Here is a 24430-nt window from a genome sequence, read left to right on the forward strand (position 1 = left end):
ATTCTCCGAGTCTGAATGGGGCTGGGGCTGACTCAGGGCCTCCTTCTGGGTCAGCTGGTTATTCCTCCTCTGGTACATGGAGAGGCCTGAATGGCAACGCCATAAGCCTCAGTACTTTTTCCATGGTTAGCAAATGATGTCTCCTTGACTTTGGGCTCCTCCCCAAAACCCCAACCCACCTTGCCTCTTCTGGAACCCTGGGCCAGGTGGGCTGTGACAGAAATGGACAGTGTCTGAGCTTCATTGCCTTGGGAGCCTCCTGCCCACCTTCCCCTTGCAGTTCCTGTCCATGCCACGCACCCCTAGCCCTCCTCGCTCAACGGATGGGATGGTCCTCAACAAGCCACCTCTGGGGCTTTCCAGCCTCAAACTGTCTTCATTCTGTGACTCATTAGGAAGATTCTCACCGCTCATGTATTTATGAAGCCCCTGTATGGAGATTCTGGGCTGCCTTTTTTTCTTTGTTTTTCCTCTTTTCCTTTCTACTTCAAGGACTCTGAGGGCGGATTCACTTTGCTGAGCTTCTGGGCCAGCCTAGCTGAATGGGAGGAAATATCCCAGCATACTTCTTGCCTGGTGATTATGTTTCTACTAGAGGGTCAGACCAAGAGCCAGAGAATCACATGCTTGCAGCTGGGAGGGAGCAGAGAGGCAGTCTTGCACAGGGGTTCCTTGGGAAGATGATGGGCCCTGACGTGAGGAAGACCCTGAGTCTAAAACCAGTCCTGCCATTCACCAGTGTATGACCTGGAACAAGTAACTCCCTGAGCTTTGACTTTTTTTTTTTTTTAATTGTAAAGTAGAGATTAAAAAACTACTTTGCAGGGTTATTATGAAAATTAAATGGGGCATATCAGAAGTCTGATATTTAATGACCAGTAGCCAATACTATGCTTGTCTTATCCCAATCTCCTTTAGAGACAGAGGCCGACTTGCCCAAAGTCATGCCCTGAGACGGCGGCAGAATCACAGCTCATCCTGTTTCCCACTCTGAGGCTCTACACAACCTACACTGGCCCCACTAGATGGGAGACAACAGCCAGGGCAGATGAGCATGATGGGAAAACCTTTCAGTTCTCTGATCATCGCCTGGGGGCAGCACCAGTGGCAGGATTAGCAAACCCACCCCAGGTCCACTTCCACATCAGCGATGGAGAATAAAGGAACTAGCAGGAAAAAGTCAAATGAAGAAAGCACCGGGAAAAGATGTTTTTATGTTCACTTACACGGAAAAAAAACCCAAGTATACAACATGTAGATATCTGTTTCTCAGCAAATTCATCTCTATGAACCTGTTTGTTTCAGTCGCAGTTATAATTCAAGAATTGCCAAATGGAAGTCATAAAATTGTGGGGTGGGGGTTGGGGAGGAGAACAGCCCAGGGGAAGGTAGTAATTATGTGCTATTTCTTTTCTAGTTTCAGATAATTAGGAGTTTCAACTTTTCCAGCACATCAGTTACATAAACAGACGCCATACTAAAATATGATTGTGTAAAAATATAAAATTCCGAAAGCATGATGGCAATAATATTTTAGGGAAAAAACATTAAAGTCTGATAGCATCAGAAGATACAAATAGGATCATTTAAGCAGTCCTGTTTCTGTGTATGAACAGCAGTTGCAAATGATGGATGTACGTGAAAGAAAAAAGCATTTGATCTGTATATAACTTAGAAAGCGTAACCTTTCTAAACACTGACTTTGTAAGAAAACATGAAGGACATCTTACACTCAACAACAATGGTTTAAAAGGAGGATATAACTGTCTGAAGGATGCGGTGGCAGAATGCCATGGCCGTTGTTTTCAACTTGCTCTTAACCTATGTTGGGATGTGTTCACACTGCTGGGTTTCCCGCAGAATCTAGCACCAATATATGGATCAGACTTTGTCTTTGATCTGAGTCCTCTATGTCTTCAGTTTTGAGTGTATTGAGGTATGTTTTCTTTGGTTGCTGTTGTAACGAATGTGTAGTAAAAAAAAAAAAAAAAAAAAAAAAAAAAAAAAAAAACTATAATATTTACAACAATTAAACATTTTAGATCTCAGTGTCAACTCTTCACATAAGAAAACATTGAAAACTTTAAGAATCATCGGCAGGCCATTACTTCCTAGCGTCTGTCATGAAACTGTTTTCAATACACAGAACAATTAGCCGATTAGCACAGCTGTATGCTTTCTGGTCCAGAATCTTCCCCGTGCTCAGCGGGGAGGCAAGTCCCGTGACCGCCGTGTCGGTGGTTCGCCATGCTTCACAGTAGTTATCCACAAGGCGGACACCATGAGGGCTGGAGCCGTGCCAAATGACCTTCTGGGGCCTAAAATGTAATTTTGTCATGTTATTTTTCAAAATGACACTTCTTTGTGGTATTTTTTGATAAGCAAATTGGCATAAGTTTAGTGAATCAAGTTAAACTCCTTAACCCTGATGCCAAATCACCTCTCTATCCTCATTGCCCTTGCTAGCTTTCTTAACACACTGGATTCCAGCCATACCCAGGTTGCAGTTGTTTTCAAATCACACCCTCTTCTTTTGTGAATATAAACCTTTGCTCATGGGGTCCCTTAGTCTGGAGGGCTTCTCTTTCATTTTCAGAGCAGTGACTCCTTCCCATCTTTCAAAGGCCAATAAATAACTTCCTCTTGCAGGAAGCCATCTCTAATTCTCACCCCTAAGTAAAAATGAAAACAAACATTTCCTGTATATCCTATGGTACCTGTTTCTCCACTTACAATTATAATATTCTGTCTACAGTCACAGTTAGTGTGTATCTATTTCCTCTGTAGACTGTGAGCCCTGTAAAAGTAGGAGCCGTGTAGGTTTATTACTGTGACTTCCAGGCCTGGCCTCAGGTCTAGTATAGACTAGGCACTGAGGAGAGGTTTGCTGAGTTGTTCTATTCTGAAAAACACATAATTTTCAAGATTTAGAGTGCAAATCACAGTGTAGAGTTACAAGATCACCAGGAGTTGCATTGCTTACCACTTATGATGTGCCCACTGTGTGCTATATGTTTTCATATATATTCATTTTATTCTCACAATTCTATGACATAGATATGGTTATCTTGCCCATTTGACAGGTAAGGCAGCTGAGGTTCAGAGAGTGGAAATGTCTTGCCCAGGATTCCATACTGAGTTACTGAATCTGGGTCTTCTGACTCCAAGGACAAGGCTTTCTCTGAGGCCCTCAGTTGCCTCACTGTGGCTTTATGTTGACAATATCCTAGAGAAGCAGCTGACAAAGGCATCCCATTGTTAGGATGCCGCCTAAAACTGTCTATCACACCATATCTGAGAACTTCCACCCGCACTTACCATGAAGGATCTGTCATTATGTCTCGACCATCAAAGGAGTATATTGGAATATGCATATTGAACTGACCTCCGTGGCCAGAAAAAATTGAGTCCCAATTATCAAAAAGTACTTGGCCCTATAGAGACAAAATACCACATTAGAATAATTATACCATCAGCCTACAAATGAATTAGATTTTTTACTTTTTTTTTTTTTTTAGAGACAGTTTCGGTTTTGTCATCCAGCCAGGCTAGAGTGCAATGGTGGGATCTTGGCTCACTGCAATCTCCGCCTCCCAGGTTCAAGCAATTCTCCTACCTCAGCCTCCTGAGTAGCTGCGATTACAGGCATGCACCACTACACCCAGCTAATTTTGTATTTTTAGTAGAGGTGGGGTTTCTTCATGTTGGTCAGGCTGGTCTCGAACTTCTGACCTCAAGTGATCCACCCATCTCGGCCTCCCAAAGTGCTGGGATTACAGGCATGCACCACCACACCTGGCCTATTTTTACTCACTCTTCAAGGCCCAGATGCCCCCTCACACTAGAGTCTCCATCCCCAATTCTAGAGCCTGGACAGAGTGAAAACTCAAGAAATGTTTGTGGTTTGATTTTATAATCCATTCATGAACCCTTTGCTTTTACTGTCTTATGTCTTGAGGCAATTTCTCTTATTACATGTGTGTACAAGACTCCTTCCCATCAAAAGTGTGTTTTATGTCTTTGTTTTATTATTGTTATTTTGAAAATATTACAAATACGTACTAAGCTTCAAATTTGTGGCAGATCTTGTGCCAGTCTACACTGTGGGTGAGTCTACACTGTGGGTGAGATGAAGATGAACTTCTTAGTCCTTTCCCTGAAAGAGCCTGATCGCTTGTAGAGAGATCCAAGAATAAAAATAATTTCAGTGGGTGAAGGTGCTGGAACAGAATTCTGGGAGAGAGGGGGAAAGTGCTGGGTATGGGGTTAGGATGGAACTTGCTAGCCTCAAGGTTTCAAATTGGAGTACTCGGGTTGCCGAGATTAAAGGGTCTTGAGGTACCTTTAAGAAACAGTCATCAGGACCCAGAGCTTCTCCAGGGTGTGTGTGAGTGGCAACGAGCTTTCTCTGCCTAGCGTTGAAGGAGTCTGCTATTTCTGTGGAATAATCGAGGGATCCCACAGGCCCTGTCTCACCCACAAATGGGGCAGAGAAATATCTGCTTAAACGCTCAGAGAACACCAAACCAGGGTTCAGGACAAAGTGCTCTAGTTTGCAGTGATTTTAAGCAAACTGGTTTCTTCTTCTGAGCCTCAGTTTTCTCATCTGACAAACTAAAAAATGAATAACTCTCATGTTTATTAGAAGTACATATTAAGATAATGAGGTACTTTGTAAACAAACAAGAAAACCCTGTATCAACTAAAGAAGTTATCATTCTCTCTCTTGTATGCTCCAAGGGTCACACAAGCATAAAGAAAACTGAGGTTCAGGGAAGGCAAAGAAACCGCCCAAAGTGACATAGCCAGTCAGGGAGAGAACGGACTTAAGCCAACAGTCTTCTGTTGATGACAGGAATGAAAAGTGCCTCCAGCCCCTGTGGCAACTAATGCATGCAGAAGGCAATGAGAACCATATTTATTTTTACCTTGAGGTTCACTATGGGAAGGCTGTATCTCTCTGCTTTCCTCACAATGGTGGACAGATCTTGCAAATGGGAAGATAAGAATGCTCGGTAGGTGGACAACAGTCCTGCAGCTCTGGCCTGCTTGAAGCACTGAAAATCAGCTCGAATGTCCCCAGAAAATGGCATGTTCAGAGCAGCCAAATGCAGCTGAAAAATGTGAGACAAAAGAGAGCAGTCAGAATCAAAGGCAAACTCCAGTCCCCAGAACCATCTCACATTCCTGCAAAGATTCCAGACTTCTTAGGCTGGAGGGCACACTGAAGGTCATTTTATTCAATCCCTCCCTGACACTGGAATTACAGTCTCTGCCTGACCATCTCCAGGGAAGGAGAGCTATGGTCTCCCAAGCAGCCTGTTTCAGCTCTCCGAACAGCTCTAAGTGGCAGAAATATCTTCCTTAGGTGAAAACAAAAACAAACAAACAAAAACAGAACAAAATATTGCTTGGACCAAATAAAGCACTTCAGGGATCTGAATCCACCTGCAGGCCATAAGTTTGAGACCTCTGGGTCTGTGCAGGGGTTTTAAGCTGGCTTTGGCCCTGGATCCCAGAGCTTCTCCCAGCTATCTGCCTGCTGCCCTTTCTTCCATCTCCTGGATAAGCCTGGGGCTAATCACATGAGGGGTCTGGGGGAAAGCCACTGAAAGGAGGACATGGCACCTATGACTAAGACTGCTGAGATAGGCCATTCTGGAAACTAGGGGTCTTATAGTCATTCCAGTCTCACATCCCTGCTATCTTGGTCAGCAGCCAAAATAAAAACCAATCCACAGTCTATGTCTCCCACACTTTGTCTCCCAAAACTCAGCCTCCTACTACTGTCCTCTCTCTCAGCCTTTCTACCATACCCTCTGAAATGCATTCCATAATCAAGGAACACTCATCTCCCTGCCTCCCATCAGTCTCATCTCGGGGGTAACTTTTATCTCATCAACTCAGAGCTGGAAGGCTGGTGCAGGACCTGGGTCCAAGTTACCGAAAAGGAAAATATTTTTAAATATCTTAAGCCAAAGGACATGAAATGAGGCTCAGGTGGTGGGGCAGGAGGCGGCCAGTGTTTCTCTCCTGGTTTCTACCCTGCCTCTCAGATCTGAAAAAAGCGTCTCTGTGTCCCAGTGACCAGGATTGCCATGGTGGTCTTCTGCTTCTCCAGCTTCCAGCCAGTTGGCCACAACTGGCCATGAGCTACAGTGAGTGTCCAGACTGCCCCAAGCAGCCCTTGCACGTCTCTGGATATTTTTCTCCATTCACCACCCCTTTCCTTCCTGCAGAGGACAGACCCCAAGGCTGCCACCTGATCCAGTCTCTCTCTTTTTATTCATCCTGGTTCTGTCTTGACCACCATGCTGGATGGAGGTCCAGGTCAAGCAGCATCACATCCCATCCCCATCTCCTTTCTGCCCTGCACTGAGCCAAGACTTCCCCAGCAGGCGTCCCGGTGGCTGGCATTTTATGCTCTACATTCCCAGCCACTAGGATAAGAGAGAGCTTTAGCATGCCGCCCACACACCACAATCACAGGCAGGCCGCCAGACTTCCAGCTTCACATATACACCCTGGCCTTTTGATGTCCTTGCCATCTGACTACACCGCCCTCGCCCCCGTCTTCTTCGTGAGGGAAGAGGCCGTGTGGTCTCATCGTCTTCCAATCAGTGTGCTTTGGGGCTACATCAGAGTGCGTCACAAGAGGCCTTGATGGAATGAGGCTTCCCCAATGCCAGGGGCCACCTAAGAAAGGCGTAGGCAGGGGTTTCCTTGCCACACCTCTAATTCCACCAAGCCCTACTCTCCTTTAGAGAGACACAGAGAAATGTCTGAAATTGCAGTTGTTTCTGAATGACAAGATTGGGGGTTTTTGTGTTCTCATGTTTGTATTTCTTTAATTTTTGGAACTTTTTTTTATAAAACAACATTTTTATATTGTACTTTTATTAAGACAGTAATGTTACAACACTCAAAATGTTAAAATTATTATTTTGTGAATGGTTGTAGTTTTAATAAAATTGTAGGTGTGTTCCTATTTTCTTCTCCATTCTTTTCATGCATTGTTAACATTTTCTGCAATGAATACGTATTAGTTCTGAATTTATAAAATACCATTTAAAAAATCCTTTAGCTACTACCCTGACGTTGGGGCTTTTTGAAGGGTTACTGATACTCACATCTCTCTTCCTTCACTTCTCACTGACTCTTCAACCAACTAGAATCGTTTTGGCTACTAAATGCTTTGCTCTAGTTTCTAAATTTGAAGGACACCTTTTGGTTCTTCTTCTGAATTTCCTGGCAGCCTTTGACACTGTTGGCTACTACCTTACTTGGCTTGCTTTCTTCCTCTCTGGCTATGGCTTCTCAGTTTCCTTCTCATATTTCTCCCATCAGGTCCTTTTCAGTTTTGCTCCTCATAGTCTGATCCCTTCTGACTATACAGATTCTCTTTTGGGAATCCAACCAGCCCTGCAATAATTGCATGGCTCATCTCCAGCCAAGATTCCACTGTGGGGTTTCAGACCTTCGGAACCTATTCTCTCTTGGTAGTCTCCACTCAGGTTTCCTCCAGGCACCTCAGATTCACCACACTCCAAATTAGTTCCTCCTTGATCAATGGCAGCACGATAGGAAATGTTCACCTCTGTTGTTAGAAAGTGCCCCCACAATCCTTGCTACAAGAAATGGCCTTAGACCTTCAACCTCATTCTCCTGGTAACTCTTGATTGGGCTAGGAGTGGGCAATTGACCCAAGACAGACTGTATAAACTATCTCTTCCAAGACTCTGAACTGAGTCAGTAGTACTGGGGTCAGCAGATGTAAGATCACACAGAGTTGGGGCAAGAATCAGTGCCAGGGTAACCCAAAGCTGTGTGCAAGCTCATGTCACCTATGTATGTGTGTTGGGGTGAGGTTGGGAGGAAGAACGACCCTTTCAGAAGGTGGTCTGTAGAGATAGCAAAGCAGACTAGTAGAGACAAGAGTCCCAGGCCTGGCTGTTCTTCCTGTGATGGAGTTCCATGAGGTTTCTTTCTTTTTTTTTTTTTTTGAGATGGAGTCTTGCTCTGTCGCCCAGGCTCCAGTGCAGTGGCATGATCTCGGCTCACTGCAAGCTCCGTCTCCCGGGTTCATGCCATTCTCCTGCCTCAGCCTCCGGAGTAGCTGGGACTACAGGTGCCCGCCACCACGCCCAGCTAATTTTTTTGTATTTTAGTAGAGTCGGGGTTTCACCATGTTAGCCAGGATGGTCTCGATCTCCTGACCTTGTGATCCACCCGCCTTGGCCTCCCAAAGTGCTGGGATTACACGCATGAGCCACCATGCCCGACCTTCCATGAGGTTTCTATGCTGAGTTAAACAAGATCTTTACTTAACCTAGCAAAGGAATAGAGAGAGAGTTTCCAATCCCAGCAATGAAACAATCCCTGGAAAGGAAACTGTCACCACTCAATCATCCAAGCAGAAACCTGGGCATCATTCTTGACCTCTCTCATCCTTAATGTGCCATATTCAATCAATGACCCCATTAGTCACTCTTGCTTCCTTCATGTCTCTCAAATTGCCTACTAGTCTATGTGCTTACTGCTGTGATTCTAGTTCAGATAACACAGAAGCCATCTAACTGGCCTTTGGACCCCTGCTCCTGTCCCTTCTGATTAATCTGCACACTGTAACCAAGGTAATTTCTGAAACACCAGTCTTATCATACCTGTTTCTTGCTTTAAACCCTTCTGTAGCTCCCCATTGCCCACAGAAAATGGTCAAATTCTTTGGCTTGGCTTGCAGGCAGGCCCTTGAAACCTAGCCCTTGCTTTTGCTGACTTCTGCAGACTAAACATCTCCCTTTTCTGCCTTGAACTCTACTTTTTTGCCTGTAAATTAATACTAGCAATTACAGGAATGTACAGCCTTTCCCCTTGCCTCCCTCTATTCCATCTTCCCTTTGCCTCTTTCTTCCAGGCTCACCCCTGACCTCTGCTGTCCTTTGGGTCTTAGTTTGGAGGTAACCTCCTCCAGGTAGACTGCTCTGCCCTTCCTCATACCCCCAGCACCCTGTGTTTGGCTCACCCAAACAACTTACACACTATATTGTAATTCTTTGTTTTTTGTTTGCCTCTTTCACTAGTCTATAAGCATCATGATTGCAGGAACTGTGTACTATAGCATGAGACCTAGCACCTAGTAGATACACACTCAGTATTAGAAGATTAAATGTATAAATTGTACTTACAGCAGGCTTCTCATAATTGGTACTTGAAATAGGGTTTGGTGGAGGCAGAAGCTGATGTGGCTGTTATGAAAAAGAGGAAAAGAAACAGTTCTGAATATGCATTCAATCTGTTCTTCAGCGTGTATTGAGGTGTGAGTGCAAAGTTTCTTGAGAAGATGCTTTAAATAGTTTGCCATTGTCTGTAACTGTGACTCTTAACTGTAAAGAGTTTCATGACCTGCTGAAGAAATCATCTTCAGAAAGGAAGAAAATGTTCTCAAGACTTTTAAAAAGAGCACTGAATCAAGGAAGGGCATTCTTTTTGATAAACCCATGTCTAATCGCCAACTCTTTCACTTAATAGAGAAAGCTACCTCTTCAGAGCCTCAGTTTCATCATCTGCAAAATGGGGATGATAGTACCCACCTCAAAGCATTGCTCTAGGGCTAAAAGATGGACAATGCCAGTTGCCCATGTTCTTATAAGGCAGACGGTGCCAAAAATTAAAGGAATCTTCTAGATTGCTTATACCAACCAATGATTCCACAGACGAACAAACTGAGGCCAAGAGAGAGGAAGCCCTCTGAGGAAGAGGATTTGGCTATTACATGGGAGCAGCAGGTCTCCAGCCTCTGGATCTAGTTATTCCTCCACTCTATTGTGGGAACCTTCTGTTAGCACCCATTAATTTCTAGGACTTCTCCAGATACTAAACCATGCACAGTTGACTCTCCAGAGTTTGGAAAGCTTGGTGCTAGATACGAAGCAGGACTCAGGAAATGCTGATAAATGAATGCATGAGCAGTGCAACAGGGTAACTACTCACGTTGCTGGAAAGCGCAGGGGGTGGAGGGCTGTCGGCAGGAATGGGGATCAGTTCTCCTAGCTTTAAGAAAAACAGTACATTGAAATGAAAGATCAATTGCAAACTTCCAGAAAAAATGGCATTTATGGGAGTAGATTATTATTTTTAGAGGGTATTTGAAGGCAGTGTGTTAAAGGGAGTTTAGAAATTACCTGTAATTTTTTCCAGCCATCTCTAACGCGAATGAAAAACTCAGTGCTGTCCCTCAGGTAGATGAATGTTCCTTCTATAACCAAATGCGCTTTCTGCAGCATGTCATCCATGTTGCTGAATGCTGTGACCTGTCGGATCATTTAAATTCCAAACACTGCCATTATCATTAGAGCAATGGCACCATCTGATAACCTGGCCTTTCTGTAAAGTCAACTAGGAGCTGTCTCCAGATACTCAATAAAAAGACTTGTTAACGTGCCAGATAGAGATATATACCTTCATTAATAACCAAAGGGCATTCTTCTTGATAAAACAAAAACATGTATACTTTGAAACATAAATCTAACCCATAATAAATGAATTAAAACAAAAACGATACTATTCTGTGAGTATAAAGACATTTACAAATTGTCAATGGAGTTATCTTTGTTTTGGTGTGGCCATTAGCAAAAGCATTGGTAAGTTTTGCCACTTCTATTTTTTCAAGCTACTTGATGGCACTAACATGGTTAAATGGTGTTACTTCATGCTAGTCCTTGAAGAGTTTCAAATTTTTCATTTGGAATAAGAAAGGCAAGCAAGTGAGCAACTATACTTAAGGTCTTAAATCTTTTTTGTCTAGCCTGGTAGTTACATTAAATGCATGAGAGAAAATGGAGGTCTGTAATTTCTCTGCCTAGAAAAGTGCCAAAGATTAGACAGACATTTGGCATATCTAGAAGCACATATAGAAGCTACAAAAATCTATTGAATAGCATCAAATCTCAAAGAAACATCAGCCAAGAGAGTTTTATTTTCATTGTAACTGAGAAAGATGATAAAATATTAATTTTCATCTAGCCTTGAAGATAATGGCTTTGTGCATCAAAATGACTTAGATATCCCCCAAGGGAACTAGATATCAAAATTCCATCATATGCAGGACAGTTCTTTCTTTTGGCAGCCAAATTTTGCAACTAACATCCAGCAAAGATCAAAGAACATTCTTAGGACTCCTGACATCCTTGTGAAGTATTTGTCCATTTTTCTGCGAATTACAATAATCTTGGAGCGCTATGTCTTGTTCCAATGAACTGCAGGGTAACAAATGTGCCAGAGATGTTCTTTGGCAGCATGGGGAATACTGAATTACCCAAGTCAATCTGACCAGCTCAAGGACCTGTTGTAACATTGTTTATGCTCTTGGGCTTTCGTTGTTTCGTTTCTTCTTTTTTTTTTCTAGAGATGGGGTCTTGATTTTTCACCCAGGCTGGAGTGTGGTGGTACAGTCATGGTTCACTGAAGCCTCGACTTCCCAGACTCAAGTGATGGGACTACAGGTATGCACCACCACACCCAGCTAATTTTTACATTTTTCTGTAGAGGCAGGATCTCGCTATGTTGCCCAGGCTAGTCTTGAACTCCTAGACTCAAGTGATCCTCCTGCCTCAGCCTCTCAAAGCACTGGGATTACAGGGGTGAGTCACTGCACCCGAGCAGGTTTACGCTTTTTGAAACACTGTGATTGGTGGCCAGGCATGGTGGCTCGTGTCTGTAATCCCAGCACTTTGGGAGGCCAAGATGGGAGAATCACTTGAGCCCACGAGTTCAAGTCCAGCCTGGGCAATGTGACAAAAACCATCTCTACAAAAAAAACAAAACAAAATTAGCCAGGTGTGGTAGTGTGCATCTGTAGTCCCAGTTACTCTGGAGGCTGAGGTGAGAGGATTACCTGAGCTCAGGGAGGTTGAGGCTACAGTTAGCTGTGATCTCAGCACTGCACTCCAGCTTGGGTGACAGAGGGAGACCCTGTCTACCCCTCATCCCACAAATAAATAAATAAATAAATAATATGATTTGTTCTTGTTATAACTTAGTCAATTAAGGATTTGAATGGTGGAACTTACATATAAATGATTTTGTTTTTCATGTCTTTTTACTTAATAAGTCATCCAAATAGATAATAAATCCCTTCTACTATTTATGGAATTGCACCAAACCTACTGTCATGAAGGCCTGATTCCCAAGGGATGTCAGACACAGGAGACTGCAGCCAGAGTTTTAAGTAAATCCATCCCAAATGGAATGATGATGACACATTGATAATAATACTGACCAGGTTTCTGGATCCCGGAAGCCCTGGCTGTCCTGGAGGGCCAGGGGGACCTGGAAGGGCCACAGCTAAGACAAAACAGAAAAGAAAAGTTATACAAAAACCACCCTCTGAAAAATGTCTGAGGTATCAGCTGATTCCCAGAGAAAAGTGTGTTCAACCCCATTCACAATGCCACAAAGCATCCCAACTTCCACCTGTATCTTGGGTGCTCTGCCTGCAACGTATGACTTAGGCCACATTGAGTGGTTCAGGGAAGAGCTGGAATTCTTGATTGTTACCTGGATGAAGCCATGGCTAGTGCTTTTCCATTTCATAAGTGAATCAATTCCTTTTGTGGTTGTTTTATAAAAGCCAGTTTAAGTTGAATATTTTGTCACTTGCATTCAAAAATATCCTGACTCATACAACTTACTTCACCCAAGAGACAAGCATGTGACACTGAACAGAGGAAGCAGGCTCAGAAAGAGGAAGAGAAGGCTCTAGGGAGTGGGAGGAGACCAGCGTGGTGCAGTGACAGCAACCCTGGCCTTGAGGCCAGAGACATGGACTCAAGTCCTTAGTTTGTCCATTCCTAGCTCTGTGATCTCCAGGAAACAGCAAGCTCTCTGAAGCTTTTTCCTCTTATGCAAAATGTAAAATAGGCATTTCTTCTTCCCTGGGCTGCGGTGAGAACTGAGTGCTTTGCAAATTGTATATATACAGCATTCATTTGACCAAGGGCTCTTAGCTTTTGAAGAGTCACAGTGCCCTTAAAAATCAGATCAAGGTTATTGCCCTCTTTCCCAGAAAAATGCACACACACAATTCTACACACACACAAAAAAATATTACTGGGATGACAAATCTTGGAGGTATATCCTTGAACTCCCTAGGAGTCTATGATTCCTTAACTGAAAACCCTTACTTTAGGCTAACATAAAGTAGTATTATTACAACTATTCCTTTGGCTGTTCTTCTACCTCTCTCATCCTCTGCTCACCCTACCACCGACAACTCCTCCAAATGTGCCAAGCTCTTGGCAGAATTAAGGGTGTTTTTACAAGTCCCAGTAAAATTACACAATTCTTCAGGTCGTTGCAAGCAAATGTTCAGTTCCAACATAGGACTTGAACATCCACACATAGGTGGCAAATGTCTAGTGGATAGAGGGCCAGTGGACTCGGATTTGGATCCCAGCCATGCCTCTTAATAGAATTTGTGACCTCGAGTAAGTCTCTTCACCTCTGTGGAGCTTCAGTGTCTTCATCCGTGAGATGAATTTTATAATAATACCTGTTTTGTCTTCCTCTCAGGGTTGCTGTGAAGATTAAATGGAATAATGGCCATGAAAGTGTTTTGTAAACTGAATTGCTATACATTATGTGAGAAGCAATCCTTGCTCAATGCAGCAAGGCATCCCAGGAGCCCTAATGTAGTGTTGCCGTGGACAACAGATTTTCTCCACCTTGCACTCACCCTGTAATATGCCTCCACCTCCTGCAGTCCTACTCCTCCCTCATGGCTGTGTGGGCACCTATGGTTCCATTCACTCAGCACCTTCTTCCTTTGTAGGACCAGTGTCCTCATCTCCTTCTCTTGGGACCTTCCCTTCACCTCTACAACCATTTGGTTCCAAAAGAGCTACCATGTTCTCATGTAATCCGACCGCCTGGTCATAGGGGATTGGTCCAAGATTGGGTACCTTGCCCAAGTCAGGCCCATCAGGACCCTTCTCTAGGACTTCCCCATCCCAGGACTTTTCAAAATAAATAGTAAAAGAAGTTCAAGATTTCTAGCTGACAGTGGAAGCTATAAGTTGTCAGTAACCATATTTCCCGCTGTGCAGAGGATGTGGTTTGTGGTGAGGAAGTATGAAATTGCATGCAGAGAGAAGCGGAGACAAGAGATGGCCAGAAAATCCTTGCAGGGGTTGAGTCCCTGGCTCTGGCTGTTCCTGAGGTCCAGCTGCTTATCTACCTCTCCCACAAGTTGATTGTTCATTCCCTCCTTCACACCCAGTACACTTCCCCTTTGCTTGAGCTACTTTGAGTTAGGTTTCTATCACTTGCAGCCAAATGATCCAAGGCTAAGTGAGAGCTCCAGCCCCAAAGTCACCTCCTGTGTAAAGCTCTCCTATGCCAAGGACTCTGTATGCTTCCACCATACCTGGCTCCTGCCAAGCCAAACAACAAAAAAGTATGCCTTCATGCTATTATTGCTGCTATTATCATCTCCTACAACAGACATAGTAGAAATAACACAGGCTTTGGAGCTACACTGCTCTGGGTCTGAATGTTGTTGGTGTCATTTATTAGCTGTGATCTTGGAAAGGTTCCTAAATGTCTCTGGGCCTCACTTTCCTTACCTGCAAAATGGGGATATTAATGCTTTTTTTAAAGGGCTGTTGTAAGGTTTCAATAAAATACCATAGTAAAGTGATTAGCAAAATGCCTGGCATCTGATACATGCTTCTTACATAGAGATTTTCTTTAATTTCACCCATTTTGCATTTGAGGAGGTGAGGCTCTAAGGGATGAATAGATTTTTAAATACAGAGTTCCAGTCACTGCTGGTCATTAAGGCAGGTTCTCATGCACCTAAGGCATTGACAAAGCAGCCAGGAAGTTTCCACTCACACATGAAAAGATGCTCAACATCATTAGTCATTAGGGAAATGCAAACCAAAACCACAGTGAGATATCACTTCATACCCAGTAGAATGGCTATAATCAAAAAGATACAATGAGGATACCATAATACGGGAGGAGAAATTGGAACCCCCTCATACACTGCCACTGCTGGTGGGAATGCGAAATGTTGCGACTCCTTCGGAAAATAGTCTGGCAGTTCCCAAAAAGTTAAATATAGAGTTACCATATGACCCAGCAACTTCTTCTACGTATATAGCGAAGAGAACGGAAAACATGTTCACGTAAAAACTTGTACATGAAAGTTCATAGCAGCATTATTCATAATAGCCAAAAAGTAGAAACAACCCAAATGTCCATGAACAGATGAATGAATAAACAAAATGTATATCCTATACAATGCAATATTATTTGGCCACAGTAAGGAATGAACTGCTGATCCGTGCTACAACATGGGTGAACCTTGAAAACACTGTGTTAAGTGAAAGAAGTCAGACTCAAAGGGCCATATATTATATGATTCCATTTATGTGAAATGTCCAGAATAGGCAAATCCAGAGGCAGAAGTAGATTCATGGTTGCCCAGATCTGGTGGAGGAGAGGGAAAGAGAGAAAAGAGAACAACTGCTAATCGGTACAAAATTTCTTTTTGGTGTGATGAAAATGGTCTAGAATTAGACAGTGGTGATGACTGCATAACTTCGTGAATATATTAAAAGCTACTGGATTAGACACTATAAGTGGGTGAACTTTATGATGTGCAAATTATATCTCAATCTTAAAAAAAAGAAAGAAGGCTGTATCCAGGAAAGCCCTGTGTTAGGCAGTGCAGCTGTGACAAGCCACCCAGATGAGGTGAACTTGAGCACAATGGTAGGGACAGTGTGAACATGGGCATTGCTTCCAGCACTAACCTGCTCCCAGGATAGCCGGAGGTCCTGGTGGCCCCGGCAGTCCCGGTGGCCCAGGATCACCAGGTCTTCCAAAGCCAGGTGGCCCAGGCAGACCAGGAGCACCTGGGGGTCCTTGGGGCCCAATGACTGTCTCCCCTTTCTGGCCCTGTCAAGGCAAGCACACAGTAACAGAGAGAAGTATCATTCATCACTAGAAGTCCCATCTAGTCCTTTTATGAGAATATTTAAAAGAAATCAATGAACACCAGCTATTGTTATTACAATCCTCAATCCTGGGTACAATTCAAGGTGGGGTAAGGCCTCCAAGATGACAGCCAGTCATTATGTTGAATAACTCTACAGAGAACCCCAGAGAGCCCTGGAAGCAGAAGGGACCTTGGAGATCATGTAGTCTAGCCTTTGCATTTCACAGATGGAGAAACTGAAGCCCAGAGAAGTGAAAGGACTTGCCCAAGATCATGAAGCAAATTAGAGGCACAGCTAGAGGCAAAACTCTGATCTCTGGCTTTGCTGGTTCTACCCTCATGGTGAGCTCTGGGACCAAAGGTCAATGATCTGGTCATATTCTTGTCAGGGGCACAGCTTGACTTTCTCTTCTTTCACCTGGAAAAACCTCTCATCCTAAGAAAACCACACCTATCTAGGAGCTCCTCTGATAAAATTTCAGAAGAATCAAATAGCTCCTCTAAAAATATCTCCCATACCTTCCATTCTGCTTCTGTTATCTGATGCATTCACCATTAATCATTCTTTGTGTGGAGTAAATTCTCCACAAATTTCATGAATAAGGCAGTGTGACTAATGGCCTAGAAGTTGCCTACCTCCATGTGGCCTTGACCACCTACCTTCTCTCCAGGGACCTCAGCCAACCTCCCCATCAATCAACAAGGATGGGGAAAGAGCTGGCTGATCCCCAAGCTCTGCCTCCAGCTTATAGTACAATGACTAGCCCTAACTGCTTAGTCCCATTGGGGGCTTCCGGGAAAGCTGTAAGTCCTTGAAGCTCTGCCTCCAGCTTATAGTACAATGACTAGCCCTAACTGCTTAGTCCCATTGGGGGCTTCCGGGAAAGCTGTAAGTCCTTGGAGAAAATGACTTGGAGGGGTCTCTACTCACAGCCAGGCCTGGATTTCCGGGCAGGCCTGGAGGCCCAGACATAAGGAAGCCGTCATTAATGTCTCCTTTTTCTCCTTTTTCACCTTTGAACCCCTTGTCTCCATTCTCCCCCTGGAAGCAGAGAACATAGGAATATTTCAGTAAGAGTGGGATGAACTCAGTCTCTGATATAAACCAAAACATGAAAAACACACACCAAATACTGGTAGAGAAACACTCACCTTCAAGTTGTTCAGAAAGTGTCTCAGGTAAGCTAGATCAAGTGGAGGACCTGNAAGCTCTGCCTCCAGCTTATAGTACAATGACTAGCCCTAACTGCTTAGTCCCATTGGGGCTTCCGGGAAAGCTGTAAGTCCTTGGAGAAAATGACTTGGAGGGGTCTCTACTCACAGCCAGGCCTGGATTTCCGGGCAGGCCTGGAGGCCCAGACATAAGGAAGCCGTCATTAATGTCTCCTTTTCTCCTTTTCACCTTTGAACCCCTTGTCTCCATTCTCCCCTGGAAGCAGAGAACATAGGAATATTTCAGTAAGAGTGGGATGAACTCAGTCTCTGATATAAACCAAAACATGAAAAACACACACCAAATACTGGTAGAGAAACACTCACCTTCAAGTTGTTCAGAAAGTGTCTCAGGTAAGCTAGATCAAGTGGAGGACCTGAAAAAGAAATGCTTCGTAAAACTCACGATTGTAATTTAAGAAACTTTAAAATAAAAGTCTCTAAGTTGGCAACCACAGTTACATCTTAGTGGACATGACCCTGCACTGGGTTGGCTAACAGAGTCTGCTTGCAAGCAAAAACAGGTGCTACTGTGGGCCCATCAACCCAGACACTGTGGGATCCCAGGTAGGTCCCTGACCCTCTTTGGACCTTGTTTTGCATATAAAAGATGAATGATTGGATTTTCTGGTCTCTCTTAACAATGTTCCATATTGGATACGCCAGGCCTATGCTTGGGTCTCACTAGAAACCAGTGGAGCCTGTGGTCAGGGTGGAATGTCATTAGTCTTACCCTCTGGCTAGGTCACATTTCTCAGTTGCATTTGTTCTCAGGAGCAAAAAATCAAAGGCAAGATTGAGAACAAGAGCTGGAATACCTGGTGGTCCCTGGGCTCCCTGGTCGCCTTTTTCTCCCTTTGAGCCAGGAAGACCCCAGGATCCTTTCTCTCCTTTAACACCTGCAACAAAACACATACATGTTAAAAAAAAATCGAAAATCACCTTCATTCCACATAAAACCTTTCTGAGACAGTTTTTCAAACCGAGCTCATTTAGCAAAGTCTACTCAAACAAAGCCCTCCTGAGAAATCAGCAAGTGTAAAATCATAAAGAGGGCAGAGGTAGATGCTTCAGACACATTCTCAACCTTGAAAAGCTCGGTCTACTGGGAGACAGACGCAGCTCACAGTAACGCAAGGCAAGATGAAATATGTGCTCTCACTGAGGTTCCAGCAGCGCATCCCGGGAGTGCAGCAGAGCCTGCAGCTAACCCTGGCTTGGACAGTGCCACGAATGAAGACAGAGGCTCAGCACCATGTCAGTCTTCCAGACTCATCTCATCTAGGCCTGTGTAGCATGGGGGTGTGAGGGAAGGAGAGGGTTCTCCCAAGAGTGCCCGCACAGGACAACCAAGGGCGCTAAGTTTTCTACTTACAAAGTTGTGAGAATGCCCACCACGCAGTGTTGTACATCCCCACAGAACTAGTGAGAAACACCTTTTCTGCAGAACTGGCATTCCATCCCCACCTTTCCCCTCAACTCTTTATATGGGAGGGGGCACGAAGAAAGCCTTTTGGGAGATCAGTGCTTGGGAAGGAAAGTGGTTCCCTTTCCCCACCTTGATGGGTAGGGTGGACGCTAGGTCTTTGAATTCCTTGTTCCCAAGAGGTGTGGCAGATCAACCCGCCAATGCTCTTGAGCCTAGAGATGGAGCCACAAAGTGTAGATGAGGGTAGGGGCTCAGGCTTTCTTAATGAAGGGGAGGGAATATGAGCATCACAGTCATGATGGTGTCAGCAGGGGGTCAGTAGGGAGCAGCAACTACATCTATTAAGGCCTCTCCAACCCTGGGAATGCTGTGTGAGACCAATGACCTGGGCAGTGGGGCCCATGGGGCTTCCTTCAACCACACTGAGCCCACAGACAGCAGTGCTCAGAAGAGCAGACAGCAAGTGCACAAGCACCGACTGGAGCAATAGTGGCTGCACACAGTAAGCAGGATGATTGCTCACTAGGAGCTATCACATCTAGAAAGATCTGTTCCCTCCCCCTCCTTCCAGGAGAGGCTCACAGGGAAGAGGAACAGTCGGAGATCTGAGAAAACAAATCTGGCTCCATCCCCTGCTCCCTAAAGTCCACCTTGCACCAGGGGAAAGGGGTGCCTTGAACTGAATCTAAGCATAGATTTTAGAAACAGGCTGGGCTTGGTAAGCAGAAGTGACAGAAAAACCATGGGGTCAGATAACATCAGGGAGACCACCACCTGGTGGGCTGGGGTGACGCAGCCAAGCTGAAGGTGAATATTGAAGAAAAAAGACCTTTCCCTATTTAAACCCCAAGTGGCATGACAGGGTGTGTGGGACAGGGGCACCAGAGTGACTGCTCACCTTCAGGCCCTGTCCCCTGGCCTGTCCCTCTCTGATGTGCCATAGCAAACCTCCTGTATGTGGCTATGAACATGCTGACATTTACTAATGAAACCCTCTGAGCCAGCATTTCTCACACTTTGCTGTGCACACACCTCACCTGGGAGATGGTTAAAACACGGGTTCTGATTCAGCAGGTCTAGGGTGGGGCCTGAAGTTCTGCATTTCTAACAAGCTCCCAGGAGATGCTTACAAAGTTGCATGGACACTGAGGCAAGGGTCTCCTGAGCTCCCACGGCCCTTCCCTGATCAGCTCTTGGTACACTGCACTTAATTGTTTTGAAAATAGTTTCACTTATCAGGTTCCAAGAGCCTAAGAGGCAGGAACAGTGCTTCCCAGGCTCTTGGAATCTGTCTCAGCCCAGTGTGGATCATACCAAGTAAGGAACAGGCATCAGTGAATGTTTTATGAACAAATGAACAATTGAAAGAACAGAGTGCTTGTTGCCAACTAGGAGGCTCAGCTAAGATAAGCAGAATAGACACATGTGTGACCAGACCAAAGAGAGGTGCACAGCCCCACAGCCTTGGCTCAGCTGCCACCCCCAACCCTACAGCATCCAGTTAGACTTTCCTGATCACCTAGTCTGTGCCCAGCACTGGGCAAAGAAAAACCACCTTCCTCAAGGAGATGGCCCAGAGAAACAAATGATGAAGAAGGGAGTGTATACCATGAAAGGTGATGAGCTCTGGACTCCCGGGATGAGCAGTATCAACCTGGAAAGAGAGGAAGTCCAGGTCAGGCATTGCAAGCTCTGCTGTGGTGTTTGCAGCCACTGTCCCGGGGGCATGTGACAAAAGAGGCAATGCCACAGGGCCAGGCCTTCCTTTGGCTCTGGAGTCCCCCAAAGCCCTGAATCCCCAGCAGTTCTCAATGTACAGACATCCCAGGCTTTCAGTTGGGAGACCCATGATGTAGTTGGGCTGGGGAGACAGAGCTGAGACCTACTGGCCAAAAAACTCAGTCGCAGGGAAGCCCAAAGCTTTAAGACAACAAATTGTGGCAGTGTTGGTTTGGCAAACCATGAGCATTCTTGTCTTCCTTTCTTATCACTTGGGATTGATTCATGTATGAGATCAAGCATCCGAGCAAGTGACATGCCCAGCCATGAAGCTGGGTCAGCCATTAGCTTAGCTATTGCACCTAATCAAAGATGAGCATCATGAGCAGGTAATTAGCAAAGAGGGTTATCATTAGATTGGGAGTGGCTATTCTGGGCTCCTCATTAGGTTCCAGGGGTCTGGAGTCCAAGCTGTTCTGGATAACATTCCTTCCCAGTTTTCCCCAGATTCCTGCATTTCCTTCTCTGTTAAGACAAGGCCACTTGTAACCTGGCTTCTTCCCAGCTGATGTGTGGAATCAGTCATCCGCCTGGTGCCAAAATCCTTCTATGCTTAGGGTGGAGGGTCACAAGCTGCTCAGGGGCCACAAAGAAAAGATGGGAGTGGGGAGGAAATATTCCATTAAAAACATTTCTAAGTTAAGGATGAAGTTTGCAGCTCCAAGCTGTTATCTTACAGGCTATGCTGATAAAGTTTCTCCACTACAGACATGAGCTGTAAATGATTAGGGTGTTGGAAGGAGCTGAAACTAGAAGGGGTTCATGAAATGCTGACTGTAAGAGGAAGCATTTCTGTTTCAAAACGCCCATTTTGAGAGTTGGACAAGAAATGTCCATGACCCAGCTCCTATAGTATCTAGCCAGGAAATATGAAGTAAAAAATCTTACTAAAAATGCTTTGAGCCTATCTTTTCCTTCTTTTAGGCATCCCACAACCCCCAAAGACCATGGTTACTGCAAGAGTTCCTGGAGCAGATCACGATCATCGCAGTAGCATTTTTATAGCACTCCAAAAATTTGTCAAGTGCTGTTCTGTGGCTGGCTCATTTGAGGCCTGAAATCATGTTAGTTGGGTGGGGCTTCAGCACTAACTCACTGTGTGACCTGGAGCCAGCCCTTTGCTTCTCTGGGCTGTGGTCTCTCCTGTGTGATAAGGAGGTGGGATGCAGCAACTGCCCAGGAAGGTCACTCCAGCACTGATATTTTATGTTTCTCTTCAGGCCATGGATATAAACACATACTGGCTTGCTGTTGTCTCCATGTAGAGCCTGGAGCCCCTTAGTCACCTGACATAGGTAGGTCCTGCCCTCTAGGCCAGAGTTCCCAGGCCCTAGGCTGCAGACTTGGATGCCTCAGTGCATAGACTTAGCCAGATGTCTGGGCAAATATGCAGCCAAACTGTGTCATTTTGTAGCCTCTGACCCAAGTCTTAGCATCACCTCCAACAGGGATCAATTACAAACTCACTTCAAAGAATATTTCTAAATTGTAATTTGCAAGCTCCTGAGAGCGGAGGCCACACCCATCTAGTTCACCCTTGTGTCCCCAGGGCCTACCTGGGGTAGTACTTGGCACTGCATAAGTGCTCAATAAATATTTGTTGAATGAATGAGAGAATGATTATGTACGGTTCTGTGACTAATGCCTGTGCACAAGGCCCACCCTCCCCTCTGGGTTTTCTCACAGAAATCTGACTCTCTTCCTATGGGTAAAACATCAGGGACAGAGCGGCTCAATAGTTGGGGGGCCGGGCAAGTGCCTGACCCCCCCCAGAATCCCAGTGTCTGCACCAGCTGCCTGGTGGTTAGGAGACCTGACTTACGGTCCCAGCTCAGTCAAGTCCCGTGACCTTGGACAAGCCAGTGAGCTTCTCTGAGTCACAGTTCGTTTCCTTATTATAAAGTGGGAGAGAGAAACCCTGCCTGTCAGTGTTGTGCGCTGTGCAGTGACGTGATCATTGGGAAAGGGCAGTATAGTTAGTTACAGATTTTAGCCCAAAGTTCCCAATGCAAAGACATGGGTTGGCATGGCTTGTTTTCTCATCTATGTTTTCTAAGGGGTCTATTCTCCCCAATTTTGTACTACTCCAAGCATGAAGCTAATGTGATTGCAATAGCAAAAGACACTGCTTTTTAGACTGTACGAAAAGAAGCACCTCACCGTGTGTGCACCCTTAGAAGATCCAGTATATTTCATTGCCACAATCTGTTATCTAAAAACTTCTAGTCACTTGAGGGTCTACACTTAGGGGACAGAAGACATCTGAGAGGACATTTGAGGATAGAAAGGGCCCAAGACAAGGACTGATTTTTTTCTCTGAGTTGCTGTCTATGCCAAAGACTGCTCTTTAAGGCAGCGATTGCTACTTACTGGCATTTTGCAGTGTGGTCGGACGGGTATTGGGAAAATGGCCTGTGGGTAACGAGAACGAGAGAGGTGAGGTCACCAGGACACCTGACTCCAGCTTAGACCAATCGGGAAGGTCTTCCCACCCCATGCCAACTTACTCCTTTGATGTTAATCACAGCTCCAGGTGGCCCAGGGGGGCCTGGAGGGCCAGGTAAGCCAGGTGGGCCCTGAAGGAAGAAAAAAAGGCCATTCCATTAGTTCAGGCTGTTGTGAGTGCAGGGGCAGCTGCAGGACATTTCCTCCAGAGGAAGAAAAGGAGGGTCCACTGAAGCCAACCAACTTCTCTCTCAGGTTGTCCAGGGAGCCACAGAGCACTTCTATGTCCCTGTCCTCACTGTATCTTCACAACAAACCATAGGGAGGATGGCAGGGCAACAAGTATTGTCTCTGGTTAACACATGCAGCTAATGAGCCCCAGAGAGGGGAGGTGACCTGCTCAAGACCACACAGCAGCTTACAGCAGAACTGAGATTGCAACTCAGATTCTGACTCCCAGTTGATACTGAGCCTAAGGCCTCCCTATCAGTGCATTCCCAGTATAGGGGTAGGAATGGACTGTGGGGGTCCCTCATGTGATATATTGCCAGAGGGAATGTGTCTCAGAAATGCAAGCATAAATGCAAAACTCTTGTTAGATAGCACAGCCATTTTCAAAGTGAGGCCAGCTTGGCCTTAATACCATGCAACAGTTTCTCCTCTAAGCCTAGATGCAGGAGCTTGCAGCAGGAGAGGTGCGGCTCTGAGGGCAGGCATGAAGAGTTTAGCCCATGTGGAAGGTGTATTGATGACTCTAAATGAAGGCATCAGTATCTGGTTTACCTTCCAGTTCCAGTGGGCTTGGTGAGTGAGAGTCAATCCCTAATGCTTCAGGAAAATAGTATTTCTGGATTTCTGGGCATACAAAGCAGAAGCAGTGTGGCACAAACAGAAGCAGCAATAGACTTAGAGCTGTGTTTACATCTTGGTTTGGGGATTATTAGCTGGGTCACCTTGGCTGGGTGCCTTGACTTCTATAGGCCCCAGTATCCTCTTATGTAAAACAAGACCCCTGCATAGTGTCTCATGCAATAGTTATCACCAAGACTAAATGAGAACCTCTCCTTAAAATCACTTTGCACAGTGTCTGGTACATGGCAGCTGCTGAATAAACATTGGCTTTTTTCTCCTAGACCAGGGTCTCTGCTGCTGCCCAGTGTTTGCCAACCTGGGAGGCCCCACCTAAGTAGCCGATCTGCCTTTGATACTGACTTCCAGCACTCACTGAGCCCCTAGTGATGTGAGTGAACCCTGGGACTGTGTAAAGGAGGGGAGAGGTGACATTACTGTAGAATTAGAGGCCCTGGGATTTGGAACCACATTTTCTGAGCATGACCAGATCCCTTTCTCCCCTACTCCCTCTGAGTCCTACATAAGGAAGTCTACTCTCCACTGAGGTGTTTTAGGTGGCAGGACTCTCCTGAGAGGGAGCTGAAGGACAGGACTGGGTGGGAGGACCTTTGGCAGTGGCAGTGAAGGAATAAAAACAACATTCCTGAATATTCAGTCCACAGGCCCGCTCTGTGGACCCCACACTCTCTCATCCTCTCTGGACACCAACC

General features: G+C 45.2%; 1 protein-coding gene across 6 annotated transcripts in view; it reads right to left on the minus strand.

The window, feature by feature from the left end:
• Positions 1 to 1185: 1185 nt before the first annotated feature.
• Positions 1186 to 24430, minus strand: part of COL15A1 (collagen type XV alpha 1 chain) — a 134188-nt gene continuing 110943 nt past the window's right edge. For 5 of the 6 annotated variants that reach the window (XM_017887592.1, XM_017887589.1, XM_017887593.1 and 2 more), the window contains 14 exons: positions 22931 to 22999; positions 22794 to 22835; positions 20253 to 20298; positions 18034 to 18114; positions 17543 to 17592; positions 16935 to 17045; positions 15819 to 15963; positions 12278 to 12342; positions 10182 to 10310; positions 9991 to 10050; positions 9186 to 9245; positions 4929 to 5114; positions 3319 to 3434; positions 1186 to 2318 (listed from right to left, as the gene is read on the minus strand). In XM_017887592.1, coding sequence (XP_017743081.1) covers positions 2105 to 2318; positions 3319 to 3434; positions 4929 to 5114; positions 9186 to 9245; positions 9991 to 10050; positions 10182 to 10310; positions 12278 to 12342; positions 15819 to 15963; positions 16935 to 17045; positions 17543 to 17592; positions 18034 to 18114; positions 20253 to 20298; positions 22794 to 22835; positions 22931 to 22999 — 1374 coding nt within the window. In that variant the 3' untranslated portion in view covers positions 1186 to 2104. Of the gene's footprint in view, positions 2319 to 3318; positions 3435 to 4928; positions 5115 to 9185; positions 9246 to 9990; positions 10051 to 10181; positions 10311 to 12277; positions 12343 to 15818; positions 15964 to 16934; positions 17046 to 17324; positions 17434 to 17542; positions 17593 to 18033; positions 18115 to 20252; positions 20299 to 22793; positions 22836 to 22930; positions 23000 to 24430 lie in introns of those variants that run through there. The other variant, XR_001888283.1, reaches the window with a different exon arrangement.

The sequence above is a fragment of the Rhinopithecus bieti genome, unplaced genomic scaffold, assembly GCF_001698545.2.
Source record: "Rhinopithecus bieti isolate Rb0 unplaced genomic scaffold, ASM169854v2 scaffold_16773, whole genome shotgun sequence".
In the NCBI taxonomy this organism is placed as follows: Eukaryota; Metazoa; Chordata; class Mammalia; order Primates; family Cercopithecidae; genus Rhinopithecus; species Rhinopithecus bieti.